The sequence below is a fragment of the Aspergillus pseudotamarii genome, assembly GCF_009193445.1.
Source record: "Aspergillus pseudotamarii strain CBS 117625 unplaced genomic scaffold BDV38scaffold_3, whole genome shotgun sequence".
In the NCBI taxonomy this organism is placed as follows: domain Eukaryota; kingdom Fungi; phylum Ascomycota; class Eurotiomycetes; order Eurotiales; family Aspergillaceae; genus Aspergillus; species Aspergillus pseudotamarii.
Window position 1 is genome coordinate 466,202 of NW_022475017.1, and position 17,560 is coordinate 483,761.

General features: G+C 47.8%; 6 protein-coding genes across 6 annotated transcripts; 3 read left to right on the forward strand and 3 right to left on the reverse strand.

The window, feature by feature from the left end:
• Positions 1 to 200: 200 nt before the first annotated feature.
• Positions 201 to 2,226, forward strand: BDV38DRAFT_277710 (Zn(II)2Cys6 transcription factor; the record flags this gene model as incomplete). The annotated part of the gene is made up of 6 exons (XM_032058546.1): positions 201 to 286; positions 345 to 416; positions 472 to 900; positions 954 to 1,175; positions 1,233 to 1,513; positions 1,583 to 2,226. 6 exons carry the CDS (start codon positions 201 to 203, stop codon positions 2,224 to 2,226), a joined length of 1,734 nt encoding a protein of 577 aa, XP_031918960.1.
• Positions 2,227 to 2,579: 353 nt separating this feature from the next.
• Positions 2,580 to 4,536, forward strand: BDV38DRAFT_293373 (serine hydrolase domain-containing protein; the record flags this gene model as incomplete). Its single annotated transcript, XM_032062226.1, has 3 exons — positions 2,580 to 3,191; positions 3,445 to 3,676; positions 3,732 to 4,536. Exons 1-3 carry the CDS (start codon positions 2,615 to 2,617, stop codon positions 4,534 to 4,536), a joined length of 1,614 nt encoding a protein of 537 aa, XP_031918961.1. The 5' UTR covers positions 2,580 to 2,614.
• A 491-nt stretch (positions 4,537 to 5,027) lies between these two features.
• BDV38DRAFT_293376 (DUF3433 domain-containing protein) lies at positions 5,028 to 8,194 on the reverse strand (the record flags this gene model as incomplete). Its single annotated transcript, XM_032062227.1, has 2 exons — positions 7,838 to 8,194; positions 5,028 to 7,780 (listed from the first exon to the last, which is right to left on the reverse strand). Exons 1-2 carry the CDS (start codon positions 8,139 to 8,141, stop codon positions 5,028 to 5,030), a joined length of 3,057 nt encoding a protein of 1,018 aa, XP_031918962.1. The 5' UTR covers positions 8,142 to 8,194.
• Positions 8,195 to 10,394: 2,200 nt separating this feature from the next.
• On the reverse strand, positions 10,395 to 12,050 carry BDV38DRAFT_293380 (isopenicillin N synthase family dioxygenase). Its single transcript, XM_032062228.1, has 3 exons — positions 11,482 to 12,050; positions 11,266 to 11,430; positions 10,395 to 11,211 (listed from the first exon to the last, which is right to left on the reverse strand). The coding sequence occupies exons 1-3, from the start codon at positions 11,635 to 11,637 to the stop codon at positions 10,546 to 10,548; spliced, it is 987 nt and encodes a 328-aa protein (XP_031918963.1). The 5' UTR covers positions 11,638 to 12,050; the 3' UTR covers positions 10,395 to 10,545.
• A 1,717-nt stretch (positions 12,051 to 13,767) lies between these two features.
• BDV38DRAFT_267542 (uncharacterized protein) lies at positions 13,768 to 14,948 on the forward strand (the record flags this gene model as incomplete). Its single annotated transcript, XM_032056617.1, has 5 exons — positions 13,768 to 13,857; positions 13,945 to 14,229; positions 14,304 to 14,427; positions 14,478 to 14,629; positions 14,682 to 14,948. The coding sequence occupies 5 exons, from the start codon at positions 13,768 to 13,770 to the stop codon at positions 14,946 to 14,948; spliced, it is 918 nt and encodes a 305-aa protein (XP_031918964.1).
• A 708-nt stretch (positions 14,949 to 15,656) lies between these two features.
• Positions 15,657 to 17,423, reverse strand: BDV38DRAFT_293382 (acetyl/propionyl/methylcrotonyl-CoA carboxylase subunit alpha; the record flags this gene model as incomplete). The annotated part of the gene is made up of 1 exon (XM_032062229.1): positions 15,657 to 17,423. One exon carries the CDS (start codon positions 17,421 to 17,423, stop codon positions 15,657 to 15,659), a length of 1,767 nt encoding a protein of 588 aa, XP_031918965.1.
• Positions 17,424 to 17,560: the final 137 nt, after the last annotated feature.

Genomic DNA, 17,560 nt, shown 5'->3' on the forward strand with positions numbered 1-17,560 from the left:
CTGCTTGGCTGCGCTGGTCCACAGCCTCACTCCCAGCTTCTCGTGTCTTAACGATTGTGCAGGAAACTCCACCCAGAGCCCACCTACGTTGTGCTTTCTCGACTATAGTGTGAATAGAAAAATAGTATCTCATCCTTGAGGACTGTCTAAAGAAAGCTTTGAACATTGATCACATACCTTATTCGGTAACCCCGCACACTATGCCGCTGTCCAGCACCTGTCAAAATTGTGCCAAGTCCAAGGTTCGGTGTGTACGAAATAGTGCAGAGTCGGATGTCTGCTCTCGGTAATGGTGCAGGGGCGCTAGCCTAGCTTATATATGATAGCTAATTAAAATCGTATAGGTGTGCGCGCTTAAACAAACAGTGTGTATATCGTGAGACTGGTCGGCGCTTTAACGGGTTCAAAAAAGATCGGTACGAAGTCCTGGTGGAAGGATTAGGATATTACATAGCTCACGTGACAGTGCAGGCAGATAGAAGCTCTTGAGTCCAGGATCAATGAACTCATGACCCGCTCTGAATTACCTCCAGTAAACCAAACAGCCCATGGCAATGCGACACACAACCCGGACCGGGAAGAAACAGAGAAAACCACGTTGGACGTCATTGGGCAAGGTCTAGTCGATATGGAAACCGCGCAGTCGTTGATCGATCTCTATAGGACGGACATGACGTTACATTTTCCATTCGTCGTTATCTCGTCGCAGGTCACGGCTTCAGTTCTCCGGCAACAAAAACCATTTCTCTTTTTGGCTGTACTCGCATCTGCGGCATATTCTAACATGCCACTTCAGAGATTGCTAGGCAAGGAAGTCAAAAAGGCCATTGCTTCTCGCATGATCATGCACGCAGAAGTTTCCTTTGAGCTGCTACAAGGAATGCTGGTGTTTCTCGCTTGGTAATGGTCCTTGGAACAACCCGTTACAACCATTCCCTGACATTTCTCGACAGGTCCCATTACCACTCACGACCCCATCGTTACACACAGTTCCTACAGTTGGCTATAGGTCTGATGGTGGAGCTACGGCTGGATCGGCCACCACAGACGAAGACATGGAAGACGGCTCTTAGATTCAACACGGAATATGCACTGGACGATGAAAAGTATGTTCGACCATCCTGGGGCCTAGACGAGCAGAGAGCAGTGGTTGGGTGCTATTACCTGTCATCAACGTAAGCTTCTTATTGCCCCCAAAGCATGTACCGCAGTTACTGAGCGAGATGAGCTAGGATTGCCATTCTTTTACATAAGCCGTCTTGTTTCCCAAATATAGCCCCCTATCTGGAACAATGCTGCAAGTCCCTATACAATGAAGGTGATATCTCTCATGACAAATATATCCTGCACATCTTTCAGTTGCAGGTTATCGCGGAAAAAGTAAACAACCTGTCTTGGAATCATGGTATGGAGCTGGGGAGTACAGGTTCTGCGGCGGAGCTATATGTCAGCAACATTAAGTCTGACTTGGATAGACTGCGCAATCAGCTTCCTCTGGGCTTTTGTGAAACTCGTGAGTACCCTCGTAAACCGTGAAATAACGCATCCGGTAGGCTGAGAACTGGTTTCTTCAACTGTTCAGCCGTTATGGCCATGCAGCTTTATAGCACAGAGCTATGTTTGTATCAACTGAGCCTTTCTCAGAAAAGCGCACTGTCCTCTCCGTCCGCATATTCCATAGTCTCCGAGACATGGTGGGATGAGATCTTCTGTTCTGGCCTTACCGCGGCAGAGAACATTCTAAACATGTACATGGGGCTGCCGCTAGGGAGCGAACAGGCGTTCAACAACACGCAGTGGGTACAAATGGCGTTCTGCATACTGGTTGCTTCCCGGCAGGTCGTCGCAGCTTCACGCATGGGAAAGGCGGCGCTACTTCCACAGAGTTGTATGTGGTCGGAAACTCTGGAGAAACTGCGGCAGCGCCTAGGAGCATTATCTACAACGCAGGTGGATCTGGATGGCGGTCGGGATGTCTTTGTTGACTTTGAGAAACGCGTTTCCCGTATCCAGGGCTGGTTTGATCGCAACGTCCAGGACCTGGAAACAAGTTTCCCTTCTCAGAGACAAGATGCAGGTCTACATGCCGCAACTGGACTACCGTATGGCCCTTCCATTACTCCCTTGGACATGTCGGGACTTCCGCCACTGTCTGGGGATGACTTCCAGTTGGCTGCACAGTTTTTCCTCCCTTCCAGTCTTGAAATGATGACTGATTGGATATAACATGTTGTCTCACCTTAATCAGCTCTCAGAGATTTGGCCAGTGCCTGGCTGTATATGTACCACCCTGGTACCGCCTTTATTTGGGCTGTCTTGTTTGCGGCCTTCTGTTTTATGTAAGATTAAACTTATTCTCTTCGTATCTTCTCTAAAAGTGATTGTGAATGGTGGTTGGTAGGTAAGGACCCCGTCTGCGTGAGGCTGTGTTCGTGTTTGTATCAAGGCTTGGTCGCATCTCCGATCCGATCATCCCAATGCTGGGGGCCAGAATAGCTTCAGGTTTGTCCATATCCCATCTCCGACCCGACCCTTTGGAAATAAATATCCAACCCAAGTCACCCAAAGATAACGCTGTATAGTCGAAGCATCAGAAGTAGTATCCTATGTCACGATGTCTAAATCATACGTTACCATCGTTTTCACCGTCCTCTGTCTTTTTAATTCCGTATCTTCATCATTTACTCCTTGTCCACTCTTAGGACCAGCATTCCCAGCATTCACGCTCGACAAGAACTCGTCAATACTGTCATCTGCCCTGGCCAACCTCACCAAGACATTTGATGAGCAAAATAGCCAAGGGTCCGGTTCCCACGGAGATGTCTCTCCCAATACCACCTCGTTCAGTGTGTCGCTTTTCTCCACCAACCAGGGAACTGCGAGCGAGAGTCCATTCTTCTTCGATTATCATTACACTGCCCCTTCGTTGAAGAACTCATCCGGTGAAAGTCAACATGCGAATCGGGACAGCATTTACCGCATCGGTGGACTTACCCAGATCTTCACTGTCTGGACTAGTCTTATTGAGGAAGGGGACACCATCTGGAACGAACCCATAACGAAGTATCTCCCTGAACTAGGCGCAACTAAGAAGGGTGCGAACGCGAAGCAGGATCCTGTTCGGTATGTGGATTGGGAAGACATTACTGTGGGCCAAGTAGCCAGTCATATGGCAGGCCTTCCTCGGGACTGTGAGTATTTCCAAAAGGAACGTACAGCCAACACCGGCCGAGCTAACCATCCTGCTTCTAGCCTGTGCGCATGACATAAAGAAAAACGGCCCCAGCACCGACGATGGATTACCACCGCCCAATGGTAGTAGTACTTGCATATCCAATAATCGCTCCCAAGCTGGTATGACACTAATCTTCTCAATACTGTATATCCGACCCTAATATAACTACTCTCCAGGGTTGCTTGCCATCTTAGCTCAACAGCCTCCAGTTGCCCCGCCAGGAGTAACCCCGATCTACTCCAACGTTGGATTCCAAATCCTAGGCTACATCATGGAGAGGGTCACAGGCCGGCCATTCACCGACGTTCTCGAAAGTCGCATCCTCCAGCCACTTTCCCTCGGCAAAACAAGCCTACACACCCCTTCCCACAATTCATCCGGAATCATCCCAACAGACCCCAAAAGCAGCGGCTGGTCCACCCAATATGGAGGAGAAGCACCGTAAGTGCTCTACCCCAGACCCCATCCTAACAAGGAGCCTAATCAAAAGATACAGAGCCCTATCAATGTATTCGACAATCACCGACCTCTCCACCGCCGGAAAGGCAATCCTGAACTCAACCCTCCTACCCCAAGCCCAAACAGATCGCTGGCTCAAACCAGTCACCCACACATCCAATCCAGCTAACTCCCTCGGGTACCCATGGATTATCTACAGCAGTGGTGACTACCCCAACACTTCAATGGTAGACATCTATACCTATTACAGCAGCATCGGCCAGTACAGCTCTTACATCGGTCTCGTGCCAGACTACAATGTCGGCTTCACCGTTCTGGCAACTGATAGCACCTCGGCGCCAGACTTGAACGCGCATGCGGATATCATCGGTGATGCCATCTTACCTGCATTGATGAAGGTAGCTGTTAAGCAGGCGGGCGCTCAGTTCGGCGGCCAGTATACCACTTCTGCTGGGCTTAATTCCTCGATCACGGTCTCTGTTGATGAGTTGCCTGGGATATTCGTCGAGAGGTTCGTCAGCAATGGGACAGATTTCAGGGAAACCTTGGCTTCGTTGATTGGAATTGAGGATCCTAACGCGTTGAGTATCCGGTTATACCCGACTGGACTGGTCTCAAAGACCGGATCGGGTTGTTCCAGAGTGGTGTTCAGGGCCGTTTTGCAGGATAAAAATGAGCTTGCTGATGCTGGGACACCGACTTGTGTTTCATGGATGGATGTGGATAAGTTGAAGTACCAGGATCGTGCGCTGGACTCGTTTGTTTTTGAGGTGGATGGCGATGGAAATGCTGTTGGGATTGAGGTCTCGGCTTTGGAGCTGCACTTGAAAAAGGTTAAGTAGGTTGATGCGACAGATCTGTATCTATTGACTTTGGCTTTTATGTGGTGTTAGTTATCGTTGTGGAGATGTGCCCTGTATGGGCAATAGGATGCCCTAAATTTGAAATTGTTGTTTATTTCACTTATGATTCGAGTGATGCAAGGATTAGAGTTGTTATCGGGTCGGGTTCGGGGCGGGTTTAGCGCGGAACCCAATAAGCTCTTTTCCGGACAGATCAATCTGCCTGTTTCAGTTGGAAGGGCTGTATAGCGAATGAGTTAGAGATATCCCAGCAAAGCATGGGTGGAGGAGAGCAACTATAACACCAATCAATTACTGGCTGTTGTCCTTGCAAAGCCAAGTCGTGATCATCGACCGGTCATACAACATCCAAGTGGCAACGCCCTCGGCAGGCCCTAATGTAGGCCCAATAGCTCAATATAGCCGGACATATGCACGCGGCTGGTGAATTTGATCGAATTGATTTGCGTCCTAGCCAGCCGGACGTGCCATCAGCCGTCACACCGCGTTTCCGCCGGCTCCCCGATATCAATTCCGTATCTCTTTCTATCCCACCATCCAAGTCTGAATATCAGTCCATTCAATATCCCCCGTCTTGTCATCTCCTTGTCCTCGTACCACTCTGATCCCGGTGGGAAAACATCGGATTTCAATATATCCGAACCAGCTAGTAATGTCATAGCGCCAGCGATAGAGCAAGGATTGATAGGGAGTATGTTCCTGGTTCGAGTGCCGAAAACCGCAATAAGAGAGCAGATTGTCATTGTGGCAAGGCATCCTTCCAAGATGCGGGTGGAAATCTCACTTTGCACTAGACGCACTCGTGTAGGGTCTGAGATGGTCCCGTTATACGGGATCGAGGCGGAGGGGGCAGTTCGAGCATCAAAATTGAGATATTGAGCCATAAGAACGCGGTAGAGATGTTGCGTAGCATTCATGACTGACGGCATGGCATCTGGATTCACGATGTCGGATGTATTCAAGGCTCCCTGAACGCTCATCATGATGGAGAAAAAGCTGTCAAAGGCCTTGCTGCCAGCGCTGTTGGTGATATTGGGCATGGAAGAGCTCATTGCCGGTATGGCGAAACCTGGGAATGGCTTCATAGTTGATTCGTCCACAGTCATTGACTGGATCTGCAGCCCTGGGTAGGCAAAGGTAGTGTTGGCTTGAACCTGGTTCGCGTATGGTTTGCAGGTGAATCCGTGGACGCCACTGGTCGAATTGTTCGGCGCCAGGGTGCCATAGAGTACTGCTATGTTGGGACAGTCGCCGAAGAAGGCTATAGAGTCGGTGAACTGCCCAAACACTGTCTGTGTGGAGTTTGGGTTGTCGCTTTGAACCGTCATACTTGTACCAGAATATGCTCGGCAGTCGGGGCCAAAGTTCATATGTAACTCCCACTTGGATGAGCCTCCGGCGGGAAGCTCTTTCAATGAGATTTTCTCCCGCGGGAAAGCGGTGCAGTTGGCATTTACCCGGAGCGCTGGAATTGTCAGGTCGAGTTGAGCAGAGTCATCGGAGGATTTATTTGATGGTTGATAAGGGATATCCCCGTCAAGGTCAGTCAGGGATGCCTCCCGCAGAATTGGAGTGATAAGCTCGTCATACGTCCAGGCTGGATAGGACATGTTCCTTGCCACAATCAACGACCCAATGAGCGGTGATCCGGTCGTATCACCGTAGGCAGGTCCCCCGTGTTCGTTGAAAGAATCACTAGCCATTATCGACACTGAGCGAGGAACAGCCGCATACTCGGTCGAGTATAAACCACTGACAGCGATGGTTAAGACAGGAGCGATTATGACCGATATGGCAGATGCAGCAAGGACAAATTGCTTCTTGAACAGGGCACAGCAAAATGAATACAGTGTAATCTTAGATAGGTGGTTCTCCATGATGCTGCTAGCGGTACCCGCGCCGCGTTTTAGTTCAAGATAGGGCTGGAGAATCATCGAAGAGGAGTGAATACCATTTGTGAAGATCCGCACTATCAACATGACCAGTGCAGGTATATACACCCAGACGTATTGGATGTAGCCATCAGAAGTGATGTTTCCGAGCCCGTCTTGGCGGTCAGATTCTTGATACGCAACCTCCAGTCCAACGATTATCAAGATAGGAAGAAGTATGGAGACAATCTGCCACCACCTGGAGATGGAATGCCACCAAGAGATGGTAACGTCGGTATCGGTTGGTGGAGAGTCATTCTCTCCCTGGTATTGTGCCTCGATGCGGAATATCTTCTCACCGTTCTGATTTGTAGCCTTGCCAACATATAGACCACCAGTCAACCTCGCTTTCATATTTTTCTTATTCTGTGTGCCGTCCAGCCTATCCATCAGATGAGAACTCCTGGATAGTATGGCTGCAAGACCGGACAGAGGGCCAGGATCACGTGGTGTTGAACGCACCGGTCTACAGACCAGCATGAGTGCCGCCACCAGGATCAGGGCAGCCAGAATCGCTTCCATGGCTCGCAGAGACAGTTCTCGGACAATCAGCCTTTGCTTGGTGGCAGCATACGTTCCTGTGAACTGACTATCGGAAGGGGTCATGAAGTGCTGTCGGGCAATCTGGGCAACTATCGACTGGTATGCTCCTGTTGAAATATTTTGGAACGACGACGGTTCAAAGAGACTCTCCGCATCAAAGGGAGAAGACATGTTTGCTAGCTGGTACAGAGTTCCAAGATGGGAAATGCTGGTATTTCCCGTTGGGAAACCCGTAACTGGCTTCACTGCCCCCACCAAACTGGAGTTCAACGACGCGACGATCTCGGACGATCCTATGCCTGGAATTGCATTGCTGCGCGATGTTTCGTTATTGAGTGGAAGGAGACGAACGACACTCTGGTTACTAGCAAACAAGGAAACCAATCCTTTGGATACTGTATATGTGGGCTGGCAAAAGACGGGGTACATGTCTGATATGGCATATTTCGGCCCAACCGTCCACAGTCTTGCGCTCACAAATATCATCCGTGATCCGGTTTGGCCATCGCCTGTGCAGTTCTCGAAAAATACATCGGCGGCGGTACTATTGTAACTGGGGATAGCAAATAACGACGCCTGAAAAGGATTTGTAGAGCATGACGGCGAGCTGAGAGTGAGATCCGAGCTTGGGTGGATGAAAAAAGGCCCGCTGGTACCGTTCGCGGTGATATTGTATGGGGTCCAATTGACGAGTTTCCCTTGTTCGCATTCGAGGTGTCCCGAGAACAAATCCACCATGCCTGTGATGACTGTGTTTGTGCCTGTATCCTTTGTCATTAATGGTCTCCAAATGCAGAGAGGCTTACCTAGATCTGTATCGGGCGCGTTGAAAGGTGAAAAAGCATATTTATTTGTTGTCCCAGTGGGATAGGAAAGATTGAACCGTGCAGCCCCGGCAACACTCAAGGCAGGAACACCATCCACCATTTTGCTATCATAGCCACCGCTGTGGAATTGTGCCGAGGCTTTCAGTGTCGTGGGAATATTCTGAAGTCGTACACTATCCAACACGAACAAACCTGTTGAGAAGACGGTAAGCAGTGTGATAAGCAGAGACCCCAACACCGAGAGCCCAACAGCCCAGTGCTTATTCTTTATCGAGCGAAACATGGAAATGACATTCCACGGTGTGATATAATCCAGCAGCAAGCTCTGCGATGCCGGTCGCGGTCTCTCGTTCATCGAATGCCATGGCGCCAGCTGCTTGGAGCGATACTCGACCTGTCCCCAGAAACCAGCAACAATGAGGAAGACTTTCCGATTAGTTTGAGATTCTTCTAATTATGGTGAGATTCTCCTACCAGCAGTTGGCGCATAAGTCCAGAGGTAATGATATTTCTGGTCACTTGTGCTCATGCCTTGGTGTTTATTCGAATATTGGTACAGCACTTCGATGACGGCCAGGAAAATTGCGAAAAGGACTGCGAACGCGATCAGAACGAGCGGGTGGAGAATGATGGGTGTCCACATTTGAACTCGATTTCCATCTTTAACGCTCCGATAGTTTTCATTTTTCTCGCCGATCGGTCGATCCATGATTGAAAGAAAGGGCTTTCCGTTGATTTCGCTCAACACCCACCTCGGATGCGAAGAGAATAAATCGACGACGACGACAGACCCGGGTGGATGAAAATGTCAATGGTTTTGGGGGCAGAAGACATAGCCCAGATTTAAGAAAACAATAGCGGGCCAGGGGTTGAGGTCGTATCAAGAGGGGCATCTATAAAAAGGGATTCAGAGTATGGGATGTAATTGGTGCATGTCACAGCCTTGTAGCAAGATCGGCGAGATTAATTTCCAAGCCTTGTCCTTCCAGAGAGCAGGTGTAAGGCTCCTTCGGCGTACGCGGATGATCTATCGTGTTCAAAATACTAGAGGCAACTGGATAAAGATTGGAACAGAATGAATTACTTCCGGATATGGCTCGTGATTCCGTTACGCGATCAGAATCTATATGTATAGTGTTTACATAGGGTTGATGTTGATAGCCCTGGTTCCCCGCAAAACCCGCCCCCAACCACAACTCACAGACTATCCATGCCTAATCGCTTAACCACAACGAACTACCCTCACGCTTACTTCCTCCTTTATCTCTTTAGGCTTATCGCAACTGTTATTACCGACGAATTTGGAATAAAACTCCCACTGAAAGAATGTCTTGTCAAAGACCTAGATAACGAGAACCTGACATTGCAATCCTAGGGGAATTTTGCCCTACGCTCAGATAAGAATAAGGATATATTTGAGGTAATACTAGAGGCTGTCAGCTCCAGGAACTGGCAGTAAGCCTAGACAGCGGGGGAACCATATTTATAACCTTGTATTACACCACCTAAATTACCTACCTTACTTGAATAGGCTATGCAAATATTACAGTGTGTTTAAATAATCTGGAAATCTAGTCCTCGCAGGCAATTCAAAGCTCTAGAAATCGGTTAGATTACTGGAGGTACACTGCCCAGATTATCTAAATAGGCCTGAAAATTATATAGCGTAACCGGCAATCGAGTAGGCTATGCAACTCGAGCGGGCCACTCTAATCCCCTGTAAGAGATATTGCCTGGGCCCAATATTCTACAAGACGAAAAGTTCATATAATTCGGGATCAACGATCCCGAATGCCATGGGGTCACCTATATAGTATACCGCCGTTACATCCCCTACAAAAGAGTACTTTTAGAAATGAAGTACCTCAACAACCAAAGGGAGTAGTGCTCTAAATTTCAGTATATATACTAATTTAATACTATAGATATATATATTAAAAAGACAACGCTCTATATCTAATAATATATCAGGTAATATAGATCACAATATGTCTTTGATAATCTATATATAATTGTTTTTACAGTGTGAAAGAATATACTAAAAATATAATAAAATACAGATTCTATTTAAATACCCTATATTTATATCAGTATAAAATATTATAGTATTACTATCTCTAGCTATTGACATAACTCAATATAAAAGTACTATTTTATATGGAATACAACATAGCCCACTCGACTGGCATGGCCCGCTCGTTTACCAGTTACGTTTAAGACAAAACAGGAATGATGTAACTCATGAATTCCCGCCCAATCAGAACGCAGATCTCATTGAGCAGTCTCGTATATTGCTTGCTACTCTTCACTCCGCTGCGTAATTATTCCTACTAGCCAGCCATCGCACAACATCTTACTCTTTTTGGGGATAAGTAGCCTAACGATAATTCGTGGATCTGCCATTTTCAGAGGGATATATGTTCCCATCCCTCCAATCTCCAGCCCAAAACCTCTTCCGAGTTATCAAAGCAAGATATATTCTCCGACGATCGAGAAGAGACAATATCACGCTCATCATATGAACTGTAATTCTTCTATAACCATCCGAAGACACTTGCAGATTTGGATGTTGGGATCTACCGCTCTATGTCTACACGAATCAACAGCGACCTATGCTTCAACGATATGCTTGACGTATAAAAAGGAAACTCCATAAATTAGTCATTCTGTAAATCTCAATACGATGCTCATTTAAACAGTCTGGAGATGCGATGGTTTTGGAAATCCCATGCGTTGATGTCCTCATACCGGCAAGGCGTTGACGGTGTGATGAACTCCTTGAACGGGAACAGCGATGCCGAGCGGTTCGGCTTCGCAAAGTATGCAATCGAGTACCGTTCAGGAATGACTGATTCCGAACCAACCTTAACAAAAGGCGGGTAGGTGACGCGGTGGCACGCAGCGCGGAAAGTATCGTTCGTCAGTCGTTGCATCGAGTCACCAATGTTCAGAATGATCTCTGTCTTGTCGGCTGACTCGATGCCGCGGAAGACACCGGGGTTTTGCTGATCCTCGACCTGCAGGCCGCCGACGGAGTCCTGGAAGAGCATGGTGATGCTGCCGAAGTCCGTGTGCTCGGCAATGCGTGTCGCGGTGCCGTCAGCCAATTCTGTCGCTGGGACCTCTGGGTAGTGAAGGATGCGGAACTCGTTCTCGGCTTTGTTGTGCAGAGCTACCATTTGGTTTTCGTCGACGCCGAGGGCCTTGGCAAGAGCAGCGAGAATCTCGAGCTCGAGCTTGAAGCAGGTTTCGTAGAAATCTTCCATGAACTTGCGGAAGCCCGGAAGCTTCTCCTCTGGTACCCAGATGTTGTCTACGAGCGCATCGCGAGGTGAGCCGAAATCGACGGTTTCCTGTGTCATTGTTAACATGTTGCTCGGTCTGAATAGTGTTGGGCACGACTATACCTTGATGTCACGAACGAAACGCCCTTGTGGAAGTCCCTTCTCATAACCACTGATGCTCGAGATGGACTCCTGTCCAACGTAGCAGTATCCGCGGTTGGGGTTTGCCTTGGGCGGGTGCTTGGCAAGCATTTTGTCTTCATGGGGAAGGGCAAAGAACTTGCGAGTCTGGGGATTATCAATTTCAACCCGAAGACTCAAAAGGGACACTTCACTCACCCAGTCAAATAGTTCATGCACGAGTTCGTCCGGAAGACCGTGGTTCTTCAACTTGACGCCGCCACGAGTCTTGAGGCCGTGGAGCAGCTCAGCAGAGATTTGTTCCCTTTGCTCGGGAGTTCCCTTTAGCATGGACAGATCAAGAGCATCGGACATTTTGAATGTATTTCGAAAGCGGATATCGTCGTTGTGGATGGTTTCGAGTGGTTGGTATATCAATAGTGACCTGACGAGCGCCTGGAGCCCGATTTATAGATTTATCAGACAAGGACCACATCGTATCTGAACGCGGAGAACATTGCTTCAGGAAGGTGATATCTAATGACCTGGGATTTTGATATCATCACTTTCCATTCCCAGTGATGCCTCAAGCCACCTTGGGATTTCCCGAATAGTCGGAGTGGGTCCTAGATGACCTTCCTGAACTAGAAAGGACCAATAGGAACTCTCGGCACTGTGGACCCCGAGCACAGAAAAGGCAAGTGAATCGGGTTGACTTGCCAACTTTTTGTCCATGGGAGTCAGCCCTGGGCAACTCCAACCCATGACTTGGTCTACATGGATTGTTTGTTGAATGGCACAACTGGGTGCTAGATAAGAACCTTTGGAAGTGGAAAGCGAATTGGTTTCTCAGAATAAGCTCTTCTAAGAAAGGATCGCGATATTATCTCTACAATCTCATACCCACTTACCAAGAACCTTAGGCAGCGAATCGTCAGAACTCTATAGTATGGACATTAATATAGTCGCATTCGCAGAGGTTTATGATCCTATCATATACACAGTATGTAACCCACAATCCCGCGGCTAAGAGCAAGTGCCCTGCTATCTAGAAACTAAAGTCTGCGAGCTGAAGAGCACTCCCCTGGTAAGAGAAATCGGCCAGTATATTATGAATGTTTTAAGATTCCCATAGGTTTTTATTGCTGTAAAGCTTCCTGCATATGATTGATTAGGTATTGATATGCTTCATTGGTAACCTATGGCGGATTTGTTTTTACCGAGTGCCGACCGAACATTGGGACAGATCCTAAGCATAAATATTTATAAACGCTACTGGCTGTCCGCCTTGTTTTTAAAATCAAAGATTCAGTGTAGCTGGTTGACCTCATTATGTTGTTGTTCGATTAAAATGATCGCCTAGACTTTTGAATTGTGAATAAAGTTGTGCAGCGAACCCTGTGCACAGGCCGGCTAAACGTTGAAAAAGCTCTTAGCAGATTTACATCCAAGGTAGCATGCTTCGCAGGCTTCAAGTATTGATTATTAATGATTGATATGCTTGATTTACCTTGGTCATAATATCCCAGCTACTATGAAAAGCGCATGGGGTTAACATCTACCTACACACGGATTTATAGGTCATAACTACCTCAAGCTCCTTGGCTATTAGTTCAAAGGAAAGAGAGTATTTATATGCTGAATCAGCTCACTTGCGTTGGGAGTCAATCCCAGTTGTATAGCGGGCAGTAAGCTGATCATCATATGCCTTCAAAAATCGAGTTGGCCACTGTTTCCCTGGCTTCTTTCCAGTGATTTCCTTAGCGAAGTTTCGTAGCATCTCAAGCGTAGGGGGAAGGCCTTTCATCAGTTAGATCATTGATCCATTTTATGAGTGTTTTGGCCTGCTCGTTGTTGAGGATTCGTTGATCATTATATTGCTCTGCTCGAGTATGTTGGACACCACGATGACGTCGAGATAGTGTAGACCTGCTTATACCATATTTTTTGGCAGTTCTTGTGTAATCTATCTTCTCTTCTGGCTTTAGGCTTTCGATCTCAGCTATCGCTGCCTCAATTGAAGCCATGTTGACAGAGTTATGACGATTTGAAAAGTATCGAAAAGTCGGTGTATATCAAAAAATCGGGCGTCAGGTGATTAGGTACGGTACTACGGCAAGCCATTGCGGCCAACGCGCATTAATTCATTTTCCTATATTTTTTAGGGTTTCTTGTCCTCTTTTTGTCTAGTTCTTTCACCGCTTAGTTATCTGGCCGTCCTTGATTAGTTAATACTAGTTCTAAATCCTAATTGACCCAGTAGTTCGCAGTCATGTGACTATATAATTAGACTACTACACAGCCGACGCAGACAACGTAGACGAAGCAAACGAAGCAGATTAGGCAGATGAAGCAGACAAAGTAATTAATTTAAGTAGATTCAGTACAGTAGACTATTCTGCTGGCAGAGACACGTTTAAAATGTAGGAAAATAAATTAATGCGCGTTGACCACAATGGCTTGCCATACGGTAGTTACCCGTCGTGTATATTGCTGTCGGCTAAAATGTCTACGAAACAAAAGGTTTTGCTCCTTGGGGCTACTGGCGCAACCGGGATTTCCATATTAGATGGGCTACTCGAAACCAAACAATTCGTATGTTATTTCTCTAACAGCCAATACAGTCTCGTGAAATAGGATTCATCTGTTTCTGTTGCTTAACTCTGCTCATTGCACACTTAGGATGTCGAGGTTCTAGTACGCCCAAGTTCAGTGGAAAAGCCATCCGTTCAGCAAATCAAGGATCGTGGTGTTCCACTGCGTGTGTCTGATCTCAACGCATCGCAAGAAGAGCTTGTTTCTACCTTGCAGGGTATTGGGATTCTGATCAGTGCCATCGGCCCTCACGACGTCTTGCAACAGAAGACTCTAGTGAGAGCTGCGAAGTCTGCAGGAATCAAACGGTTCATCCCTTGTGCCTTCATCACAATTGCTCCACCACAGGGGACAATGTTGCTACGCGACGAGGTACGCGGTTCTATACCAATAACAGAGAGAATAAACCATTAAGAGACTTCGAACATCCATACAGCCATCATTAGAAGGAGATCATATACAATGAGATCAAAAGACTAGAGCTGCCCTACACGGTCATCGATTTTGGGTACTGGCATCAGATTTCCTTTCCCTGCCTGCCATCTGGGCGAGTCGATTACGTAGTTTGGTGTCGAACACCACTATCCACGGCGATGGCAACGCTCCCAATATACTCACAGACATGCGTGATATCGGCCGCTTTGTTTCACGAATTATTGTCGATGAACGAACGGTGAATAAGTATGTTTACACTTGGGGCGATATTCTGACGGAAAACGAGATTCTTGATATCGTTGAGGAATTGTCGGGCGAGAAAGTCAAGAGCCAACATGTGTGTATGGCCCTGCATGTCACAGAGCATATACTCACTACATACCCTACAGAAGAGTGTTCAAGAAATGGAAAACCAACTCGATGATGCCCAGTCATCCCTTTCTCTTGATCCAACAGATCCCGGCAAGCGCACGTTGGTCTACATTGCGCAGTACGTATACAGCAAGTATGTCCGGCAGGACAACCAACCACGTTACGCAAATTATTTTGGCTACCTTGACGCAAGGGAGCTGTATCCCGACTTTAAGCCAATCTCTTTCCGCGAACTCTTTACCGAGGTCCTCCAGGGGAAAGGCAAAACGCCCGATGGGCATTAAACCGTCAGCCAAGTTATTTCGGGTGACAGCATCACTATGTATGTTCTTGGATATTACATTGTCACCGGAATCGATATCGTAAACTTTACACAGAGATAATGGACGCTAAAGCACAAACTGTTGGGGCAATGCATAACACTCAAGGTATACATCAAGGAGTTCACTTGCCAGGATTGTGCGCGGGAGCTAACAAAAAAGGAAAAGTTTGAAGCTGAGCAAAGTGGATCTTGATGTTGACAGATTCTGTACGTCCCCTTGTGTTCCACTCTTAAACCCGACCTTATGTTTGCAATGGACTGGCCGATTGCCTCTTTCCGAGCCTTGTGAACCAGCTTTTCGCCTCTCTCGGGGATTTGGAGAACTCTAAAGCCAACTAATATTGTCCATATACAATATATTTATATACAAATGTAGAAGTCACTACCATAGCGTACTATGACTTGGTAGTGTCGCCCTAGGGGGGGCTTGCTTCTGAACTACTATGGTAGTTAGTACACAACTGTCAATAAGACTACATACTCTCATTTAGTCCTACGGTAGGGACCGTTGGGAATATGGAAATATTCAATATTCAACTAGGACCAAGAGAAACAATGATTGAAATCGGGTCTTTCAATAATACAAATCGAGCGCCCTAACATACTCGGAATCTATAATTGTCTGTTTATCATTAACTGTCATAATTTAGTCTTGGTATAAATGTTCCGCTTAGTTATTGAACATAAGGTGTTCTTGTTCAAACGTAAGTAATAAGCCACCTGCTTGGACATATTCACCCTCTTTGGTGAGAAGACGGACAACGCCATCTCTCGGTGCCGTAACTTGTGTCTCCATTTTCATAGCCTCCATCACAGCTAGTAAATCACCCTTACGAACAGAGGCACCGTCAGTAACCTTAAAGGCTCGAAGTGTTCCAGAAACCGGTGCCAAAATGTCTCCGTTGTCTTTCTTTGCTTGGTCTTCCTTGGTATTCGCTGGAGAGCCGGCTGCCATGGAGCCAATTCCACTCAGGAGCATGCTGGGTAGGCCCACAGAGACCAGTTTGCCATCAATTTCCAGATGAGTCCGAATGAGATCCAGTTCGGGTACGGGGTCCGGCCGTGAGGGGGGGGCCAGTGTCGCGGCGAAGTCGGTCTCTACCCAGCGCGTGTGCACATTAAAGCCATTGGTACCCAGAAAGTCGCCCGAGTTAAGCGTCTCGATGTGGAAGGGTAGAACGGTCGCTACCCCGTTGATTTGGAACTCTCTCAGCGCACGCCGAGCGCGACGCAGTGCCTGCTCACGGGTTCCGCCAGAGACAATCAACTTTGCCATCAGGGAGTCGTAAACCGCCGGAATCGTTGAGCCTTGGACAACACCGCTGTCGAGACGGATACCAGGCCCTGAAGGAGGTTGAAACGTCGTGATCTGTCCAGGGGTTGGTAGGAACCCTCGACCGGGGTCTTCTGCATTGATACGGAATTCGATGGAATGACCCCGGGCAGGAATGGGAGATGAGAGTTTTAGCGGAAGTCCCTCAGCAATACGGAACTGCTCCACGACTAAGTCAAGTCCTGTCGTCTCCTCCGTCACGGGATGCTCAACTTGTAGTCGGGTATTGACCTCTAGGAACGAGATACTACCGTCAACTCCGAGGAGAAACTCCACCGTTCCTGCACCTGAATAGCCAGCCGCGGAACAGATCGACTGAGCAGCGTTGTGAATTTTCTCCTGCTGCTCCACGGTCAGAAATGGAGCCGGCGCTTCTTCGATCAGCTTTTGGTGACGCCTTTGTATGGAGCAATCGCGCGTCCCGACCACCACCACGTTACCATGCTTGTCAGCTAGAATCTGAGCCTCGATATGCCGCGGACGGTGGAGGAAGCGCTCTATGAAGCATTCTCCCCGTCCAAAGGCCGCCGTCGCTTCCCTCACGGCAGATTCATAGCACTCAGTTACCTCATCAATTGTCCAAGCGACCTTCAGACCGCGACCACCGCCTCCATGGGCAGCCTTGATCGCAATCGGTAGGCCATGTTGTCGTGCAAAGGCCGCCACTTCTTTTGCTGTCGACACGGGGCCATCGCTGCCCGCTACAAGCGGTGCACCCACGCGTAACGCAATACGTCGTGCCTCGACCTTGTCCCCAAGCGCCTCGATCACATTTGGGTCAGGCCCAATCCAGGTTAACCCTGCATCGATGACTGCCTGGGCGAATTCCGCCCGCTCCGATAAAAACCCGTATCCGGGATGAATGGCATCTGCCCCAGAGTGTTTCGCCACATCAATAAGCTTGACGATATTAAGATAGGTATCGACTGTTTGAACGCCCTTCAGCCCATAGGCCTCATCGGCTAGTCGCACAAACAGAGAGTCCACATCCAGGTCTGAATACACAGCAACTGATTTCACGCCGTAATCGTGACAGGCACGGATAATGCGGATGGCGATCTCTCCTCGATTGGCAATCAGTACCTTCCTTAATTCTTTCCTCATGACGGTATTTTTATAGAAACATAGAATGTGCAGGATCCAGAGGGGCGAGAAATATCGACCCCAACAAGCGACTTAGGATTTGCTGAATTATATACTCGTTCACTTTCCGCGGCCTCCGTTTCATTGCAAACTTTATT

Coding starts and splice junctions, on each gene's coding strand:
- BDV38DRAFT_293380 (XM_032062228.1), bottom strand. CDS start 11,637: ATGTCCGATGCTCTTGATCTGTCCATGCTAAAGGGAACTCCCGAGCAA. Junction 11,431..11,481: donor TGCATGAACTATTTGACTGG/GTGAGTGAAGTG, acceptor GATAATCCCCAG/ACTCGCAAGTTCTTTGCCCT. Junction 11,212..11,265: donor GTTTCGTTCGTGACATCAAG/GTATAGTCGTGC, acceptor ACAATGACACAG/GAAACCGTCGATTTCGGCTC.